Here is an 18,984-nt window from a genome sequence, read left to right on the forward strand (position 1 = left end):
AACACATTTATTTCAGGGCAACGAATGATGGATGGATGAGCTAAAGGTACAAAATTCCCCTTTTCCCTCTCAGAGACCACAATAACATTCAGTCCCACTTCCATGTCAAGTTTAAGTCACCATTTTAACATATACATCGAGGAGACTGCTAAAAAAAATCTAATATTATGCTTTTGAATAGAGAATTTACCTAAGTAAATAATTATTTTTAAACCCAAGATTTAGGCAGCTTTAGTATTCCACATTATGCTAATGTTTGACAATTACTAAGTGTGGGTATCAGCCAGCATTTTTTTTTAAGTTTAATTTAAAGCAATTTGACATGGAAAGGTTATTACTTTAGTTGCCAATAAAAGCTGTACTTTTAACATAAGTGTACACCAAGCCCTAGGGTATGTGACTATTATCTTTTCTGCAATTATGTGGTGTTCTACATAAATGTTTAAAAAAAAAAAAAAAAAAAAAACTTAGAAATATCAAAAGTACTAACTTCGCTACAATAGAAAAGTTGAATAGCAGAGCCGGGAAGCCCGGCTCCCGCAGACACAACACAGGTTGAGGTTTCCTCCTAGAGGTACCGCCGGGAACGGCGCCTCCTCCCGCGGCCACCCGCCCCTCACCGAACCGCACCGCCAGCGCCCCGCACCATCCTGCACCGCCTCCGCACCGCCGCTGCCCCGAGCAACCTCCCCAAACGGATGCTGCCATTTCGCAGCTTCACCCTCTTTTTTTTTTTTCCCCCCCCGAGTCTTCTCTGCTAAGGCAGAAAAAGGCTTTTCTTGCCCTCCCTCTTGAGTTTCTGCTTTTTTCTTTATAAGAGGAAATCATCACTTCCACTTGCTTTAGGGCTGGTGTTGCCAGAAGAGACCTCAGGACAGCAGCAGTGAACCTCCCTGCCCGCACAAGGCGGGGTGTGGTCTGGGAAGCCCCTTGTCCAGGGAGCAGCCACCACATAGAGAGGCACAGTTCCCAACCCAAAAGCAAAGTTTGGTCCTACGAGGCAGAAGAACCACGGCAGAATCAGCCCTGCCTTTGAGTGGAAATCAGCCTTTTCCCCTGGGAAATTACAGGGAGGCCCATGAAGAGCCCTAATGCTGGGATTAGTTTCTTTGGCCAAAGTGGGGATGCAACTCAAACCAAAAGTGCCATGAGGGTGTTTGCCCATCTCCCCAGGGACTTGGCATCAAGTGCCTTACTCCCCTGGGCTGCTTGGTCTTGAGTCCCTCGTCACAGAGTGGGCACAAACAAGCACGGTCTCTTCCACCAGCCTCTCTGGGCCATCGAGGGGCAGAGTTGGGGTCTGCGTTGGCGCCCAGCTGTGTCTCTAAACAAGGTCAAAGCCAACATCCACCATTCAGGTAAACTCCCTCCTCTGCTCTGCCCGCTCAGCCCTTCAAAGGCAGAGCCTGGGGGAAAACAGGTCGGAGCGAGACAAGCTCTAGCCCAAACACCGAAGGCTTCTTAGAGATCATTTTGATTTTTTTTTTTTTTTAAGTCTGGGTTGGTTTTTTTCTGTCTGGGTTTTGTTTTGAAAGTTAATTTGAAGCTTGCAGAACTCACAGCATGACCCTTGCTGGCTGAAAATCTTCTTCCCAAAAAACACCCAGCATGGCAATGAACTTCAGCTTCCTGCAATGCCCTGACAGGGCCTTTCGGTTCTGACCTGTGACCATTTCCAGACAGGGAACAGGAGTTCAGCCACAGAAGCCTGCTCAGCCCTTTGTCTTTCTACTGAGAAAGTGAGAACATTGGTTATAGTTCCAGTGCCAGCTGCAGCTCATGTTTCAAATTAGCTAAAGTTTGTTATTTTATGGTTTAGGTAGGAGCTGCAACAAACTGTTCACCAGCAGTCCAAGCGATAGTATACAAGCCCCTCTAGGATCCCTTGGAAGAGCTCCTGATGAGTTCACCAATGTTTGCACATTAACCTCTGGGTGAAAAGCCAGCCAGAGGGATGTGAGAAAACCTCCGAGCCCTCCAGAGCATGACACAAAATGATGCAAGTGTGGGAGCTAAGAGAGAAAAGGTTTTGTGAGCCCAGAAAAATAATGGAATGTTTAAATCCTTAATTGTTTTTCTTGAAGATTTATCCAAAATTGAGCTCTCCTTAAGCCTGTGAGTTTGCCGAGCATTGTCAATAAATTAGATCATGCACACAAGGCAGGAATTTCAAGCCAAAAAGCTCTAGCTCTGAGACGCTTTAACAGCAACACTCCCCAGAAAAACGACTCGAGATGAAACATGAGATATGTATTAATTATCAATGGTCTAATAGAAAATTTAATGAAGACAAGTATCTTCTTGCACTTCATCCACGATAACGATGATAGTACGTCAGCGAGATGCATACCTTACGATGTGGCGGTGAATGTCAAGTCTGAAGCCATTATAGCAATTCACCACAATAATGGCTAGCCAATGTATGGACTTGTAGCACTTAATCAAAGTAATGACATTCATCCACAATTATTTATGTTATGGTAACAAAGAGCTGCCAAATGCAAAACAAATGACATGAGGATTTGCAAGTGAATTCCTTCCCGTAAATTCTCCTTAGGTTATGCTTAAAGGCCCTCAGGATGGAAGTCGGTATAAATCCAGAGCGTTACCAAAATAGTGGTGTGATTGTGTCACATTTTACTGCCTATAAGCCATGAACCCAGCACTATTGCCCAAATGAGCTCTTCCACTAACAGAACTGTACTGATACCATTTGAGCTGGCCCTGGTGTGCACCCAAGTGTTGTCTTCAGAATTTTACAGGAGGGAAAAAAAAAAAAAATTGGAAGATGACCTTTGCTTATATCTGCCTATCATGGAAAACAAAGAACCAGCTGTATCAACACTCGTACATGCATTTAACTTCAAGCATATGAGCAGTCCCCACTTACCTCAATGGGCTTTGGATTAGAGCCATTATAATTACCAACATGATTCTCTATTAAGTGCAGTACTTTTCTTTCAGGGGCATTTATGTGGGAGTTTGTATAAAAACACTGTCAAAAACGAAGAATGCCAGTAAATATAAAATGGCAACATTCAGGTTCAAATGCAATGAACTAATTTATTTTTTTTAACACTACATCCAACTGTTTTTCACCACTCACAGATGTCACTGGAACAACTTGAATACAAAAAAAAAAAATCACCTAAGAACAATATACTACACAGACCAGCTAATATTGATTGCTTTAAAAATGCCCCCTGTTAAACTAAATAATAGCCAAATCTCACTGCAGTAAATGTGCCTTTATAGCATTAAATACTAATTTAACAGAAATCTGAATGCATAGTGAAAAACATGGAAATGTTGAAAATGAAGGACTGGGGTTTTTTTCTTTTTTTTTTTTTTTTCCCCGACAATCAAAAGAAGAAAACAATCATTTCATATTAGCTGGCCACTTTGCCACACAAGCCAAAACTGGGACTAAGCTAAAGTCTAATATGTACTTTCCACAGGGTACTATCCTCCTGAGAGGGGAGGCTAGAGAATGCCCCTCACCACAGGCTCTGGCCACCCTCGATGACCAGATTATGGCCGGTCATGTAATCCGAGGCTTCAGAGGCCAAATAGACGATGGCAGCCTGCAGGTCGGTGGCCTGGGCCAGCCTCCCGGCGGGGATGTCCTCCAGCCAGCGCCGCACCAGCGGCCGCAGCTCCTTGCTGTGGATGAGCGGCGTGTCCACGATGCCCCTGCAACGAGCACATGCACCAGGAGTTTAGGATCGGGTTTTGTCCAGAAGGAAAAGCAGTGCTTATAGGTGTTTGAGATGTTAATTGGGAAGGAAAACCACAGAATAGCACAAAAGAGATGCGCAGATCAGACCTGCTCTGCCTCTGCTGAAAGTCATGATAAAAACTTCGGTTGCACTTCTTTTCTATTGCCTTTCCCTGCTGCCAGATGGGCTGAGAGGTTGTGTTTAAGTGGGTGCACACATACCACGTACACATTCATAGCAGTACTCCCTTACTTTTAGGTTACTCGTTGTAATCACCAATTTTTTATTTTTTTTAATAGAAAAAGAAGCATAGCATTGGAATCGAAAGCACCTTGAACCAGGTCTGTCGCTGCCCTTGGGAACTGCCGTCCCCTTCGCAGCATAATGTCACACTGAAACTGCAAACAGCCCGACGTCCCATATGTCAGAAAACAGGGGAAACAAAAAGCCAGAGCCCTTGCAGGCACCAGACCCTTCCACACAAAAAAGGAGAGGCAAAGACAAGCACAACATGCCCAGTACAATTCCCTGACAAAACCCACCACATCTACCAGTGTCGCCTCTTTCACATCAAGGAGTGACTACACCATTTATTAAAACTCTACTAAGTTCATTTTCTTCAGGTGCCCTAAAGCGAGTGATGCTCCGGAAAGCACAATGCAGGGTGAACATTTGTCTGGCTTTTACAACTCTAACTGCGACTGATTTGTCATACTCCTCCTTAACAACATATTTGTATTTTGCGAAATGTATAATTTTTTCAGCCCCTGAACAAATATATTTACATAACTGTGTCTAACGAGAAATTACATTTAACTTCTCAGAAATGACAATAACTAAAACCTGAACTGCCAATTCCACTTCATTAGTGTGGTAGAAATGCATTCCAAATGTTAATAAAAATTCCAACATGCTGATAAATTAGCGCTTCTAAGGAGCATGTGACACCTTGGTTAACATATTCAACCTCAATTATATTTCTCTTCAGCACCCTGTTATCTGGAACCTTTGCTGGCAATCAGAGGTGCTGTTTTTCAGCGGCCAATTTTCTAGATAATGTAGCTTATCAACACTGTGGGTAAACTTGCCAATGAAATCAGGCTGCACTGAACCACACACACGCTAATTGCATCTCTTTTTTATGCATATTTACAGACTGTCACTTCAAAGAAATCAGTGGCCCATTGAGGCAGCCAGTTAGCTGGAAGAATTGCCTCTTGCAAATGAAAATTAGCAAACAAGCTAGTGATAAATATGAAATGAACAAAGTATAAAAATACCCAGTTTGTTCTGTAACTTCATCGGCATCCCAATTTATACTTCCAAGGAAATCATTTTTTCAGACACACTGGATTCTGGGTATGAAATCTACCTTTTGTTTTAAATGAAGGCTGAAATCTGCTATTTACTCTGTTACGAACTGGAACTAATTCAGACTTTCCCCAAAAACATTTCTGTTTTCACTGATCGGGCAGGATTTAAAACTCAGCTTTATTTTTTACTGTAATTGTCAATAAACACCAGAGCAGTTCAGAAACACTGAGTGACCCAGCTCACTTAAGCTCTGGCAACGTAATAAAATCAAACACATTCCAGTATAGAACTGCAGACGGTTCACTTCTTTCCCCCAAGCGCAGCCCCCTGCTCTCCCCCCTCGCTCACCCAAACTCCTCGAGAACTGGCTTTCTTCAGAGAGAAGCATGCTTTGAGCAGCAGAAATACGTTGGACTCCTTTCCCTTATGTGCCTCTCACCGTGCATACGAAACCATCAACACATTCGTTCTGGCTTTACAATACCAGAGACCAGAAGATGTTCCATACGATTTTTTTTTTTTTTAATTTAGATATATGTTTTAACCCCAAGGGAATGCAGATTAGGAAATACAGCACACAGTCCTCCAGCACAACAGATTTTGCTGAAAAGAGGACATTTTTCAATCTGTTCGGGAAAAACGATCTTTGGTTTGATTGCCACAACCTGTAAATCACAGCGCTGTGCCTCTGGCTGGACTTTTCTTTAGGTTCACTTTGTGTAGTAAAAACTTAGAAGTGTAACAAAACTTCATTACAAATTTTATTATAGAAAGTAGAAAAAAATATAGTGCAAAACTTAAAAGTTGCAAACACACATACTGATGGCACTATAAATATTAGGCCTGTCATTGATACTACACATCTTCTGGGAAAGCTTTGGTGCCAAGTTGGGCAATTTAATGTTGTCGAACCCTTTTAGGCAGATTTTAGTTGGCTTCTAACCAGTTCCAGCAAAGACAACTGCCAATGCATTAATTCCCTACCTCATCTCGTATGCAGTGCTGAGCCTATCAGTACTTTCTGTTGCATGTCAATGTAATATCAAACTGCTGGTTTCTTAATGTTAGACATGAGCATCAATATTTCATTATTGATACACAGGACAATTTGAGAATTGAAATTAGGAAAAAAAAAATTGCCTAAAACATTTCCACTGTGAGAGACACAGTAGGAAAAATATCACTTACCAGCTACTTAACTGGAATTGTTACGTATGCTCAATCCCCAAATGAGAGCAAAAAAAGATTCCATCTGTGTGTAACTTGATTTCTTTCAGATGAGTTATTAATTTGAATGAGTTAAGTACACTCCACTTAATCAGGAAGTGTTTAATCAAGAGATCCACTTAATTGGGACATCTCCCAAGGAATTAGATTTAAGTCCAGAGATACTTACCAGCAACGACTGCTGCTTAATGGGGATAGCAATGCTGTTAATTGGGATGCCTTTAGGTGATGCTGGGGTGCTCCTTCTCCTCCTGGCTCTGCCTCTCCTTCCCCTGTGACAGGGTACACCCAAAACCTGTGGGGATCCTGCCCTCCCTGCTTTCGGACTCCTTGTACTCCCCAGGCTCAAAGCCTGCTGTGGCACCGTCCAGCTGCCCCTGTACCATCCCCAGGGACCAAGGCAGGCACACAGGGGGAGAAGCCTCTTTGCCCATCGCAGCCCAAATCCAAATCCCTGCAGACCAGTGGGGAGCATGGTCCTTCCCCTAGGACTGCTGAGTTTCACGGGGTCCCCGTCAAGCTCGCCCGGCTGCGGTCATGGGTTGAGCTGAAGATGAACTTCTAGCTGCCCATCCCAAAGGCCATCACATTGTGGCATTTTACACCTCGCAAATCAAGCAGGGAGATGCAACTAGCCCCCAAAATGGACATAGATTCAGTGCGACGCCTGCAAAAATGAAGCTTTCCAACACCACACGTGCCAAAAAACAGAGACCCTCAAAAGTCCCCTGCTCCATCACAACCAACGCACTTCACACATGCGGGGACCAGGAAAGGGACTAAAACACACTGTGGGCAGCCAGGCATCGGCCCCCAGCCAGGGCTCTGCCAAGGTCCCCTCTGCAACCCGACCCCAACATTCCTTTTGGGAATACTGCAGCACTTTCTTAATTTTGCACGGCATCAGCGGTGCAGCAGGCTACGAGGCAATTGCACGAGATGGTGGCACAAGGTCTGAGCACCGTTTCCGTGATACATGGAGACATTTGCTGCTGCATGGAGCAACAGGCAGAGTCAGCCAAAGCAACCAGCAAGCCTCTGCCACCTTCTCCCCATGGGCACAAGGCTTCAGTTTTATCCATGCAATAAATTATCCTAAGGACTCTGCCATAACATTTTATGCACTGATAACTTTTATGCATTGCTCTGCATAAGTTTTATACACTCATTAAGAAATTAAGTTGATAAAAGGTGACCAGATAGAAAGAGGGAAAAAAGGCCAAAAGTTTTGGATGGTTAAATAATGTTTAAGGCCAGACTGGAGGGTTTGGAGCTTCAGCCAGATCTACCCTGAGAGTGCCTTAAAGCATTAATGCAACCATGAGTGGGAAGGGCAAAGGACTTAAGGGCACAATTATATGTTTTACTTATTCAGAAATTATCTTGGGTACCATCACACCCTATATCCACCCCTGTGCTCCTCACACCCCTCAAAATCCCCTCCTGTGGGGGATGGCTACATGCTGGGTTGGACATCCATGCTCAGGAACACTAGTGCATTTAGGACATTTTTCAACCCTGAAAAGTACTCTGATGGCATCAGATGTGCTGTTGCACTGGGGCTACTGCCTGGTGTTGGGTACTGAGCCCAAGTGGGTTGAAAATGTCCCTGTGCCTCAGTGAGTCACGTCAAGAGACACAATAATGACACTGGTGGGGTCTGCAGCTCTAAGGTTGAGTCCTAATCTGCACTGAAATGCAGGTCACAGAGGCAGAAGGGTAAATGTGAATATTTATTCACTCTCAAGAATATGGGCTCAGCCAAGGCTTTGAGCTGCTGGGAGGAAAACTCTGCCTGGGTCCCAGAGCGGTACAGGCCAGGTCCCCAGCTGCGTTAGGGGGAACTGCTCTGTCCAAAATGGGAAACCTTGAAGACAACAAAACCACTTGTCCTCTACATGCCCTTTCTGGCTATTCCTCCACAAAGAAAAATCTCCCTACCTGTTAGAGGATTTTGAGCTCAGAGATAGAGTTTAAGACAGGTAGTGATGATCAAAATACAACCCTGTTTTACATTGAAAAATAGAAAAAGAGAAGCATGACCATTTTTTCTGCATGCTCTGACAACTGCCTCCAGAAATCCAACTTCTTCAAACATGCATGTGTGCTTCCAACTTGTATGAGTTTTGATGATTCGGTGGATATTTTTTAAATTTATGTAAGCCCCCTAGGAGTGGATAATTCCTCATCTAAGAGCCTCCTCATCCGTGATTGCTGTGAATGTGGCACTACTATCCCACCTCTGTTGGTACAGATTACCCGTGTGTTTTCAGACACAGATCCTGCCAGGTCCTGCTGAGCTCTCCTAATTCCCTTCATCTCCCCTGGCTCCCAAAAGCCAGTGTAAATTCATTAGCACAAGTTGTGGGAAAACTATTGCAGAGCTGCTAGCATTGGAATGGGGAAAATCCTATTATGAACTGAGATGCTGTTTAAAGAATCTGTGGATCACATAGAGTGATGACTGGAGTCATGGGTATAATTAGTAATAAATAATCATAAGGAAAACAGCTAGCACAAGCAGGTGGAGAGCAGACCACAGTAAAAACAGAGGCACTTGCTGTTGAGCTCTATCATACTTTTCTTTTAGTCCACTTTGCAGATTAAAATATGCAATTTGTTTTTCCTAATTTGATGCATGTTATATCTTCATTATTAAAATTTAACTCCTGGGTTCAAATCCTGCCCTTCTTACTAACTCTGACTTCAATGGTCTGCGGAATTTGACCGCTTCCAATTAACACTATCCACTTGGGTTTCTGCTTAGTGCTATCATGCACTGTTAATTGTTTAATAAAATTACTGTGTCAGGTATGTGTGTGAGAAACAGGGAGAGAAAAAGGGTGTGTGGCAAGAAAACTTTTCTTTGTGAATAAATACCATAAAATAAAACATACAGCTTTAAGCCCCTAAAAAGAAAGGAAATGTAATTTGTGATAAATATATATATATTTTTACAAAATTACACCTGGCCTCCTGTGATTGTCAGAGCCGAACAGTATCTCAATTACAGCAGTACAATGTGGCTTTTAAAGTGCCTGTATATTTGTCGCAAGTAGAAAGGGGAAAGAAGTATTGTCTATTAAGTGTCAAAAGCCTTTTCTTTAACCGCAGAAGGCTTGGACAGACTAAGGAAATATTTCATCTGGAAGAGAAGTGCTAAAAACTACCCTTCATGTTATTGGAAAACCTATTATCAAATGTTAAAACCTCTTCTTAAATCCCTGAGTATACACAGCAACAGAGCAGGCTTGGTTCTAAGTATTTAAACCTTTGTTACGGGAAAGACAACATAAAAAGGGATGCAATCCACCTGCTAATTAGAAACTTTATTTGCTGAGATACTGTTCATTCGAGCTTTTTAGAACCTTTCATTCTCTTTGTACTTTCAAACTGAGACTATATTTTACTTACGGGGAAATGCAGTTGACTCTTACTCCTCTGTCAATCCACTCAGTTCCTAACGTCTGTGTTAATTTTACGACCCCGGCTTTTGAGGCGTTGTACGCCAACTGCTTCTGCGGGTGCGGGACTAGAAAGGATTCAGAAACAGAAAATTATTTGTTCTCCACAGATTAAGATATCTTAGGCACTACATGGACAATTCCCTGTACTGAGATGAACTATTTGCCATTTTTCCTGATACTAGGTAGGGAGCAACAAGAATTTAGCTACCCACAACACAAAACTCTAAATCTGTATTTTGCTATCTAATGTTTTGGCCTCAGCAGCTGGGCTACTGGGGGAATAAATGGAGAAAAAACAGAAACAAAGAAATGTAAAAGGTTCTATATTTGGACAAAGACAAAACCAATATATTAAACATACATATGCAATATTAGACTACTCCCAAGAAAGATAAATAATCATATACACACATGCACATTCACATATTATGCACATATGCATGTTTATATACAAAATACTTGTACATTGTCATACATCAATATAGTACAGCATAATATAATGTAATATGGTATAATGTAATATAAGTGCATAACAGATTTTATGTAACATATTACATTATATGTAGCTTCTTGGAACAAATTATTCCCCTTGATTTTTAAATTATCCATGGTCTAAAGCAAACACTTCATATTATCTAATCAGTGTTCGTGTAGATGTGAGCACAGGTGCGTTCCAAAAATTCGGAACACCCACCACTTTCAACATCTGAAGCTTTTGAAAATGTTTTAAAGATGTCACATGTCAGTCAGAGAGGGAAAATGATCGGCTTGCTAATTACAATGTGCAAGCCCGCTAGTGCTGTATGCTCGGGTGGCTCTGCCCCTCCGCCAGCTCTCACACGTCTCCCCAGGAAAGCTCCTTAAGGACAAATCCCCAGTGGGTGTAAAGTGCTTTAAACCCACGGGAGTCAAACCAAGTCGGTCCAACTGTTGGGATTTAAACCCACAAAGCATCTCTCTTTGGACTTTTCTGGCTGCCATCATGACTTCATTACACAAATGCAGTGCAAAGCACAGATCCATAATTACTACTGTTATCAGTCCTGAGCATCACTGGGGCCTGACTCTTTCATGGAGGGAGAATGGGAAAAATTCTCCTCCCCCCCCCACCCCCAGCATTTATTCTGCACTCATTTTTTGTTCAATATGAAATAATTCACATTTTGACCAGCAGAACCGCTTTGCCCTCTGCATGTGCCTGTTGCCCCCTAGACACAGTGCGCTCTGCGGGCTCTCGAAAAGATGTGGAACGTAACTTCTTGATTAATTGCCATGCATCAGCTCCAAGTTACATACAACTTCGGTAGTTAACCTTGTAACCTCCCAAAAGCAGTTCTTTGCTAAACTTTCCAAACATGTCTGTTTGTGATAAATCATTCAGCATTTGCTAAGAGGAGAAGAGTTTTGGCACCAGCTCTGCACCTCTAGCACACGTGGTTGTGAAGAGCAAGCTGCTGCAAGCTATCGGAATCAGCTTTCTGATTTGGGGTGGGTTCTCAGACAGGGTTTTCAAGACTCATTCCATGTAAATTCTTTTGTCTTCATAAGAATATCTAAGGAAGATAATTCAGATGAAATTTCCCCCTCCTGAGGCACTTGGCCCCTCTCAATGGGAAGAGCTCAAGAAGAAGCTGACGAGCACCGTGCAGCCCTGGCACTGGGTGGGCTTTCTGCAGCCCCACCACCACCTCTTCCCTTACCTACAGTGGTCTCTCATAATCAGAGGAGCAAATCTGCAACCCTCCAAACTCTTATAAAACGGGGCTAGACCTTGTGAATAAAGCTATGCTTCCAGCAGTGTTACCAAAAAAATCTGAATTTGTCAGGCTTCGGGGAAGCGAGGACACTTGCTTCCGTTTCAGATGGAGAAGATGGGAGCAGAGCAGATAAAAACGCTGCCAACGTCGGCTGTGTTACATTTTAAACACCTGACACTACGTTTTTGCAACCTTGTTCGGTGCATAAGGCTTCTAGCCTGACCTTGAAGCAGCCGTGTAATGTTAATGAGAGGTGCACGCTGACAGAGAAGACCAAACCACTTACCACTAAAGATATTCACTGTAAAAATTACAGATTTGAGTTACACCTGTGCAGATCACAGAGCTGCAGCAGCCTCGTCTCCGCTGCTGAAGCATACGTCTGGAATAATTCCAGTGAAATACCAGAATCAAAATGTACATGTGTAAAATGTATGCAGCTTATCTTCAATTAATTAAAACTGATTCTGAGCAGTGTATCTGGAAAAATCAAACAAAAACCTCCCAATCCTGTTAAGTGTCTCGTCATTTCCCTGCATCTCTGAGGAAGGACTCAACCTACAACAACAACAAAAAAATATCCCCTAACTATTTCTAGAAACATTTCATACTATGCCAGTTGGCCAACATACTTAAATAACCAACCAACCAACATATTTATTTAACATTCAGCAGATGGACATGATATGAACATCGTGGTTTTCTGTCGTAGTTTTATAACTACTAGATTTTTTCAGTGCCAAGATTCAAACAGGTTCAGAAGGTAAACACATCTCTTCGACTCTTAACTTCTGGCCTAGCATGCATTAACTTTCCATGACTTTTAAATGTGTCTTGTGATGACCCTTCCAGGCTACTCTCAGGGTTGCTTTCCAATTTTCATTCCTGGCTCCAGGACTGATACTGCCCCAAACGTGACCCCCATGTGGGTCTCAGTGGACTTGGACAGTGGACAGCATGCCAGCCAAGGAGGTGCAGCCCTGGGCTGGGGCTGGGATGGGTGCTGTGGTGAGATGGCATCATCTCCAGCTGAGCAGGGCTGTGCCAGGGACCAATATGGGGAAATGTCTCTCTTTAAGCAGTGGAGAGCACTTCTGGGCTGTGAGACTGAGGCCAGGAGCTCTGTGTCAAACCATCAGAGCCCCAGGCAGTGCCAATTTCCAGAGCTTCAGAACTTTCCCTAGGGCAGAATACCTCCCAGTAAATTTTGTTTTGTGATGACGATGTGGATGATGACAGCCCAAGCCCAGACCAGAGCCCCACAGAGCATAAAAGTCTGGGGCGTTTGAAATTTGAAGCTCTACATTCTTTTCAAAACTATTTTTCGTTGGGAGATTCTGTAACTCTACAAAGCTGGGGCGGAGGGGTGGTGTCTGTGTTTAAATGTAAGTAAAACAGCTGGTAAAGACACTTGAAAAAAAGATTAACAACAACATTATAAATGCATTTTTAAAGAAACATTTAAAGTTACTGTGCAATAAACTGAGCAGAATGTCACATAATGTCAAACTGGGCACAGTAAAAACAAATGTTATTCCCAAGGAAAATAAAAAGACTGAATATTTATGTAACATTCAGCAGATGGACATGATATTAATACAGGGGTTTTCAGTTGTACTTTTATAGCTACTAGATTTTCTTGCCTAACTTGGCAACCCAAGGCACCATTTGATTTTTGGATTTGGACAATACTGCAACAGATGTCCAGACTAATAAAATAAATTCCTAAAGGGCTATGCTTAATTTGTGTAATTGATCAATTTTTGTTACATGGGCCTCAGTTCAGCAGCATGTAACTGCCTTCCAGATTAGCTCAGCAGTAGGGATTTCATTCCATATGTTACAATGGTTTATTGGCGCTTTTGACGACACTGCTGATTCAGCAGCATTGGTGGAGGCACCTGTTGGCAACGATAATGAAATAAAACCCGCCGGTATCGGGGTAAAAACCAGCGCAAAAGCTTTTGAGGGGCTCATGAGCATCATGGGAGCACAGCTTCCCGCACTCCAGCACGTTTTCCTGTGATGAACAGGGAGCGCACCAGCACCTCTCCAGTGCCATCGGTGCGTCGGAGCCAGAGAAGGTGACTCCACCTCTTCTATAAAAAGTAATAAGTGCTCTAAAACATAGAGGACAGATAAGTGTTGAAAAATGATATCAATAAAAATTTTGTAGTACATTTCCTCTAATACAAAATGTCAGTGATTTACTCCTTCCCAATACAGGTTTAATTGATTCAAATAGCATCGGTAGTAATTAAAATATGGATTCTGAAGCACAACTGTTAGCTCTCATCACTCACCTATTAAACTTGCCATAGATGCTGTGTTAATTATCTTCCCATATCCTTGATTCAGCATAATGCAGCCTGCAGCCTGTGACAGAAATTAAAGGAAAGACCAGTGACCCTTTTTGTGATTGTGCTAATAATGACATGATAATAAATTAGTCTTCACTTTTCAGAAGAGTTTATGTGCTAACACATTTTTTTTAAGCACTTGATATAAAAACTTGGTATAAAAATGGCTGATGCAGGAAAAATCCCACTGCCATTTCACACCCTCTTCACCACTGGCAATATTTTTTTCCAAATAACCACAAATGTTGGGAATAGCCCCCCTAAAACCTTTCTGGCTTTCAGGAAGTGTCAAACAACCACTCTGCAAAAAATTTGGCCATTCTTAAGTGCCTGGGCTTGGGCAGCCAGTAAGTACCAGTTGCTTTTGAAAATATTGACCAAAGTCTGTAATTGACATACAGTCCACCTCTCCTTCACTCCACCAAAACTAAGACCAATTTTATTGTGATAATTACTAGTAAAGTGTTATTAAATCTTGGTAAAGCAAATGCTTAAAAATTATTGCCCAGCAATTCACACTTACTTGGCAGCACAAAAATAATCCTCGCAAATTAACATTAAAAGTTTCGTCCCATTCGTCTAGGGAAGTATCTTCGCTTGCAGAGTTCATGTTGATTCCTGCATTGTTGCATGCAACGTGAACCGTGCCCCAGCGAGCTACGATCGTATCCACCATCCTTTGCACGTCCTCAGGTTTGCTTACATCTGCTGCAAGGGCAATGCTTTTAATCCCTGTGTTAAAATAAGAGCGATGAAGTCAGTACAGGAATTCACAGAGAAAGAAAAACAATCCATTTTATGATTATTTATTAATTCATATATATATATATACATGTATTTTTATATGTGCCACCTTAATTCATTGCTCCACAAATTGTAGCAAAATGGGTGTTTGTTATTGTCATGTTGCTATTATAAAGTTGCTAACTGGTGCAAGGTTTGCTTGTTGGAGGCAAATATAAAAGCGAGGCATGAGTGGAGTTTGTCACTCCAGCAGGACGAAGCTTTGAACAGTGCACCATCTTCTGTCCAAACCCTCAACTGCAGCTTCCCCCTCCGGGAGCAGTTCCATAGCGACCATCACTGCTGGGTGGATGATCAGGAACAAGATAAAGCAAAGGACTCTTTCGTTTGTGCTTTTTTTCCTAGAAAAATCCAGGCATTGACTTTTGCACCAGTGCTGATGTCTAAACAGCTTCATTTAATTTGCTATCAAAATCATCTTTAAATACCCTTATTATTCAACAAAATAAGCAGCCTGCTGAGGCACCTGATGCCAATGGGATTATGCCCATCCTGAAAGTCAAACAAGGCTGCACCAGTAAGGGCTGTGGTGAAATGGGTCTTAACTCACAAGGAGGGAGGCAGCTGCTGCGGTTGGACCATAGATCAGCAGTCTGCAAGCAAAGAGCACACAGGCTGGGAGTCACAGCTGTTAAAGCAAGATTTCTTACTTCTATTTAAACGGGAAAATCATTCCCCATTGGTCTCTCTTTCAGATAATTCTAATAAAAAATTTAAAAGAAGCCTTCAACCTATCCTAGGAGAACAGAAGACAACTCTCCCAAAATGAAGTTTTAAGCTGGAAACTTCCATGAAAGCAAGGCAAAACAATAACTGCCCAGTGATGTTTGAAGAAAATGACAGGAAAGTGGCTTTTGGAGGGAAAAACTCCTCTTAATCTCCAATGCCTCCAGGAGCCCGCACATCATGAGGTGCTGCTGCTCTGGGGTGCTTCTCACATGGGGCCATGGGACCAAATGTCCCCTCTGGCCTTCAGCTGTGCCACAGTCCCCTTGCTGCCCACGGCAGAGAAAAGGGCAGACCCATAATACAGCCACCTAGAAAGTTGAATGCATGCTCTGACACAAAACAAGACCTCTTATTTTATCACAGGTTTTATGCTAAATATGCTGAAAGAATAAGAATAGCCAGACAGCCCCCGTTGCTCCTCTTAATTGTTATCAAGACATGTAACGTACAAGGAGCTGCCGCAGTCTTTCTTATTCAATTTACAGGCAAAATGGGTGGAAGCGTGTTACTAATGGTAACAGAATAAGGCTCTTCACCTGCCCTCCAACTCTCACCCCATTTATGGCTCCATCTTATAAACAGTTCATAAAAACAAGACAAAAGGTGCCACGTGTGTCTAGCGAAGAAGCAGCAAAAGTACGCTCACTTCAAACCAGAGTCCCACACTTGACCTTAATCAATTCAGCTGATATCCCTGTACTCCAAGAGAGGAAAAAACCCCCACTCTGTCTCCTCACTTTCCCGCCAAACCATAAATTAAAAATAACAGATAAAATAAATTATGTAAAAAAAGCTTATAATCTGTAGTTCCAACCAGGGGTAAGAGACCCAACACAACTGTGCTGCTACATGCATGACAGGAATGTTGCATCTCTACAGTCCCCAGTTTAGAGGCAGTTTTGTGATGAGAGAGGCCAGAGAGGAGCCCAGTGGCTTTGTGCTGGAGGGACATCAATGTGCCAAATCCGCCTAAGGTGCCCTTCTTCAGGGGACATGTACACAGCCCCCCTGCCACAGAGCTTCATCTCTGGTCTCTCAGAATAAATGGAAGGAATACGTTGCATATAGACAAGAAGATCAGAAGTGACATTGTGGGGAAGGCATTTGCATAGTTTACAGGAAAATGCACATTTTAAATATCCCATCAGACTAATTCTTCCCTTAAGGTACAGGCAGTGATTCTCCCTGAAGACAGAGAGGTATGTAGTGGAAGGTAACCCTTAGGATTTTTTGGTTACGATTCATCATTTTTTGGTTCTTCTGTCAGGATCCATTAGCAACTGTTGAAAAAGGTATTCACGGAGGATCTAAAAACAAAGACCCCTGTAGCCAAGGGAGATACACCCGAGCTGTCTAATAAAGCTACAACTGAGACAGATCACAGAGGTTCTGATGTTTAAAACTCATCATAAAATGATGGCACCATCCCAAAAGACAGAAAAGGGCTCCTTGCCATAAGAAGCAAAGAGGGTTTAAGAAAGCTAAGCAAAATTATTTGAAAAAGAATCGGTATGGGAATGACTTGGGGCACTGTGTTTCCAACTTTGAGTTAGAGATCCACAACCAAAGAGGATGGGAAAAAAAAAAAAAAAATCACAGCTCCTTTGTGCTTGTCATAGCAGGAAAAATATGTATTAATACTATGATAACTTCAATTTACTCATGTGAATATTTTGAGAGTAAAGCTAGCTGAACCTTTTTGTCAAAAATTATTTCCAACAGAGTATGCTACTTCTTTGAAGCCAAAATGTTTCACGGAAACATATTGATTTCAACAAAAGTTTTCAAGGGAAATCTTCTGAAGTCCAGGCTAGACTCTCTAGTTACCTACGGAGAGAAAGAGATTGAAAACCTGACCTTTTCAGATCCTTTCCAAAAACAGGCATTTGGACATAATTCCCTTTCACAAAAGCATTACAAAGTTTGGGTTTTGTTCCAACAAGGAATGACAATAAATTTGAAACCTCAAAAGCCATCAGGAGATGGAATAGGTGTGCCCTGACCAGCTGCACTGGTCAAGTTATAGAGAATACGTGACCTTAAAGGATAAAGATGTGTAAAGACAGAGAAGCGAGATTTTCTTTACTTTAGACTGCAATAATATTTGCTATGCCTCACGACCTCTCCGATTGCAGTTTGTAACAACCACCAACACCTCCTCTGCACTTGCAGCCCACTGGTGAAGGAGCAGAGATGTAAGGCAGCCATTGAAGGATGGATGATCAAACTCCTACTAAAAATGCCCTGGAGAAAAGTTAAGTTAGTTTTCCAATAGGCTGTTGGCATCCCAAGTCTCAGGGCTCTATCAAGTAGCCCATTTCTATCCGAATAGCTCTACTTGATATGCAGGATCTCACTGTGAAAAAATGTCCAAAAGGCAAGTTAACGGGTAGGGCACAGCTACTTTGTGCCAAGACCATATGGCTTCAGTGCATAAGAAAATTAAAAGCTTCAGGGAAGGAGGGACTGGATGACTCAAGAATTTGTAATAGGAGCTGGACACTTTCTGTTCCAGGTCACTGGGATCAGACCAGCAATCAAAGCATTAAGCAGTACCCTGATACTCGGTGAAGAGTGTCTTCTACTTACTAGTGCCGGGATCCTACAAACTGGGACTTCTTAAGATGTTCTCTGTGGAGGCTTGGGATGGTATCAAAACCAGAACTGAACTGCTCCTTGCCCCTTCCTCAGGAACTTCATTGAGACTAGGGGCTAGAAATAGATCTGCAGGGGCTGGTTTTGCTGGAGAATATGGTTTCTCATGGTCCAATTCCTTTCTGAAGTCAGAATGGAAACAAATACTGGTGACTCTATCCAAACGGGAATGTGAAAATTTCCTGGATAAAGCTCCATCTTTAGAGGCAATGAAGTACTGAACTTTGAAGAAGGCTCAGTTGTAATCTCACAAAAAGAATTATAAAATGAGTAACACTTCCCTTCTTTTCTCATTAAAATTATATTTCCAGTTTTCTTTTTACCCTTTACAGTTGAAGTTTAGCATGACTCCAGGGGGAAATTCAATTTTATGTTACATTTTCTGGTTTTACAGCTAAAATGGAAGTAGCTTGTAGAGGATTTTACCTCTTTTTTGGGATTTTGGTTATTATGTCTATTAGTGTTTTGTTTCTATGTCTGAGCTTGCATGTTTGAAAGAACTATAGCTGAGGGTTTCAAAAAATTATGTTGCTTCAGTTTGAGGGCACAAGGAGATGTTTAGGCTGACAATACCTCTACCCTGTTTTGGTGTTTTGGCTCATGGACCAGACATTAGTTACCAAAGAGGTGCCAGGGAGGGGGTACAGGCTAACAGGTTTGTCATCCATCCTTAGCAAAACCTGTGGTGCCTGGACTGCTGCATGACCTACTGTGAGGAACATCAGGACTGGATGAAAGAGAACTGCACTGCAGAGAAAGGGTCAGGTTTGGAGATGTAAAGCAGCCCATGGCAGCACTCATCACCAGGTCGTGTACAGCAGGACCTGCAGGTCAATCCTGTGCTTACCTTTGAGGCTGAGCTCACACACCACTGCCTCTGCCTTTGCAAGGACCAGATCCACAACGGCTACTTTAGCACCGGCTTCCCCCAATGCATGAGCAAAGGCTCTTC

General features: G+C 42.5%; 1 protein-coding gene across 1 annotated transcript in view; it reads right to left on the reverse strand.

The window, feature by feature from the left end:
- Positions 1-3,497: 3,497 nt before the first annotated feature.
- LOC104465706 (3-oxoacyl-[acyl-carrier-protein] reductase 4-like) overlaps positions 3,498-18,984 on the reverse strand; it is an 18,123-nt gene continuing 2,636 nt past the window's right edge. The window contains exons 3-7 of the mRNA XM_010078863.1: positions 18,880-18,984; positions 14,368-14,576; positions 13,788-13,860; positions 9,675-9,792; positions 3,498-3,693 (exon numbers count right to left, since the gene is read on the reverse strand). The exon at positions 18,880-18,984 is cut by the window's right edge and continues 133 nt beyond it. Coding sequence (XP_010077165.1) covers positions 3,498-3,693; positions 9,675-9,792; positions 13,788-13,860; positions 14,368-14,576; positions 18,880-18,984 — 701 coding nt within the window. The remainder of the gene's footprint in view (positions 3,694-9,674; positions 9,793-13,787; positions 13,861-14,367; positions 14,577-18,879) is intronic.

The sequence above is a fragment of the Pterocles gutturalis genome, unplaced genomic scaffold, assembly GCF_000699245.1.
Source record: "Pterocles gutturalis isolate BGI_N339 unplaced genomic scaffold, ASM69924v1 scaffold19593, whole genome shotgun sequence".
NCBI lineage: Eukaryota > Metazoa > Chordata > Aves > Pterocliformes > Pteroclidae > Pterocles > Pterocles gutturalis.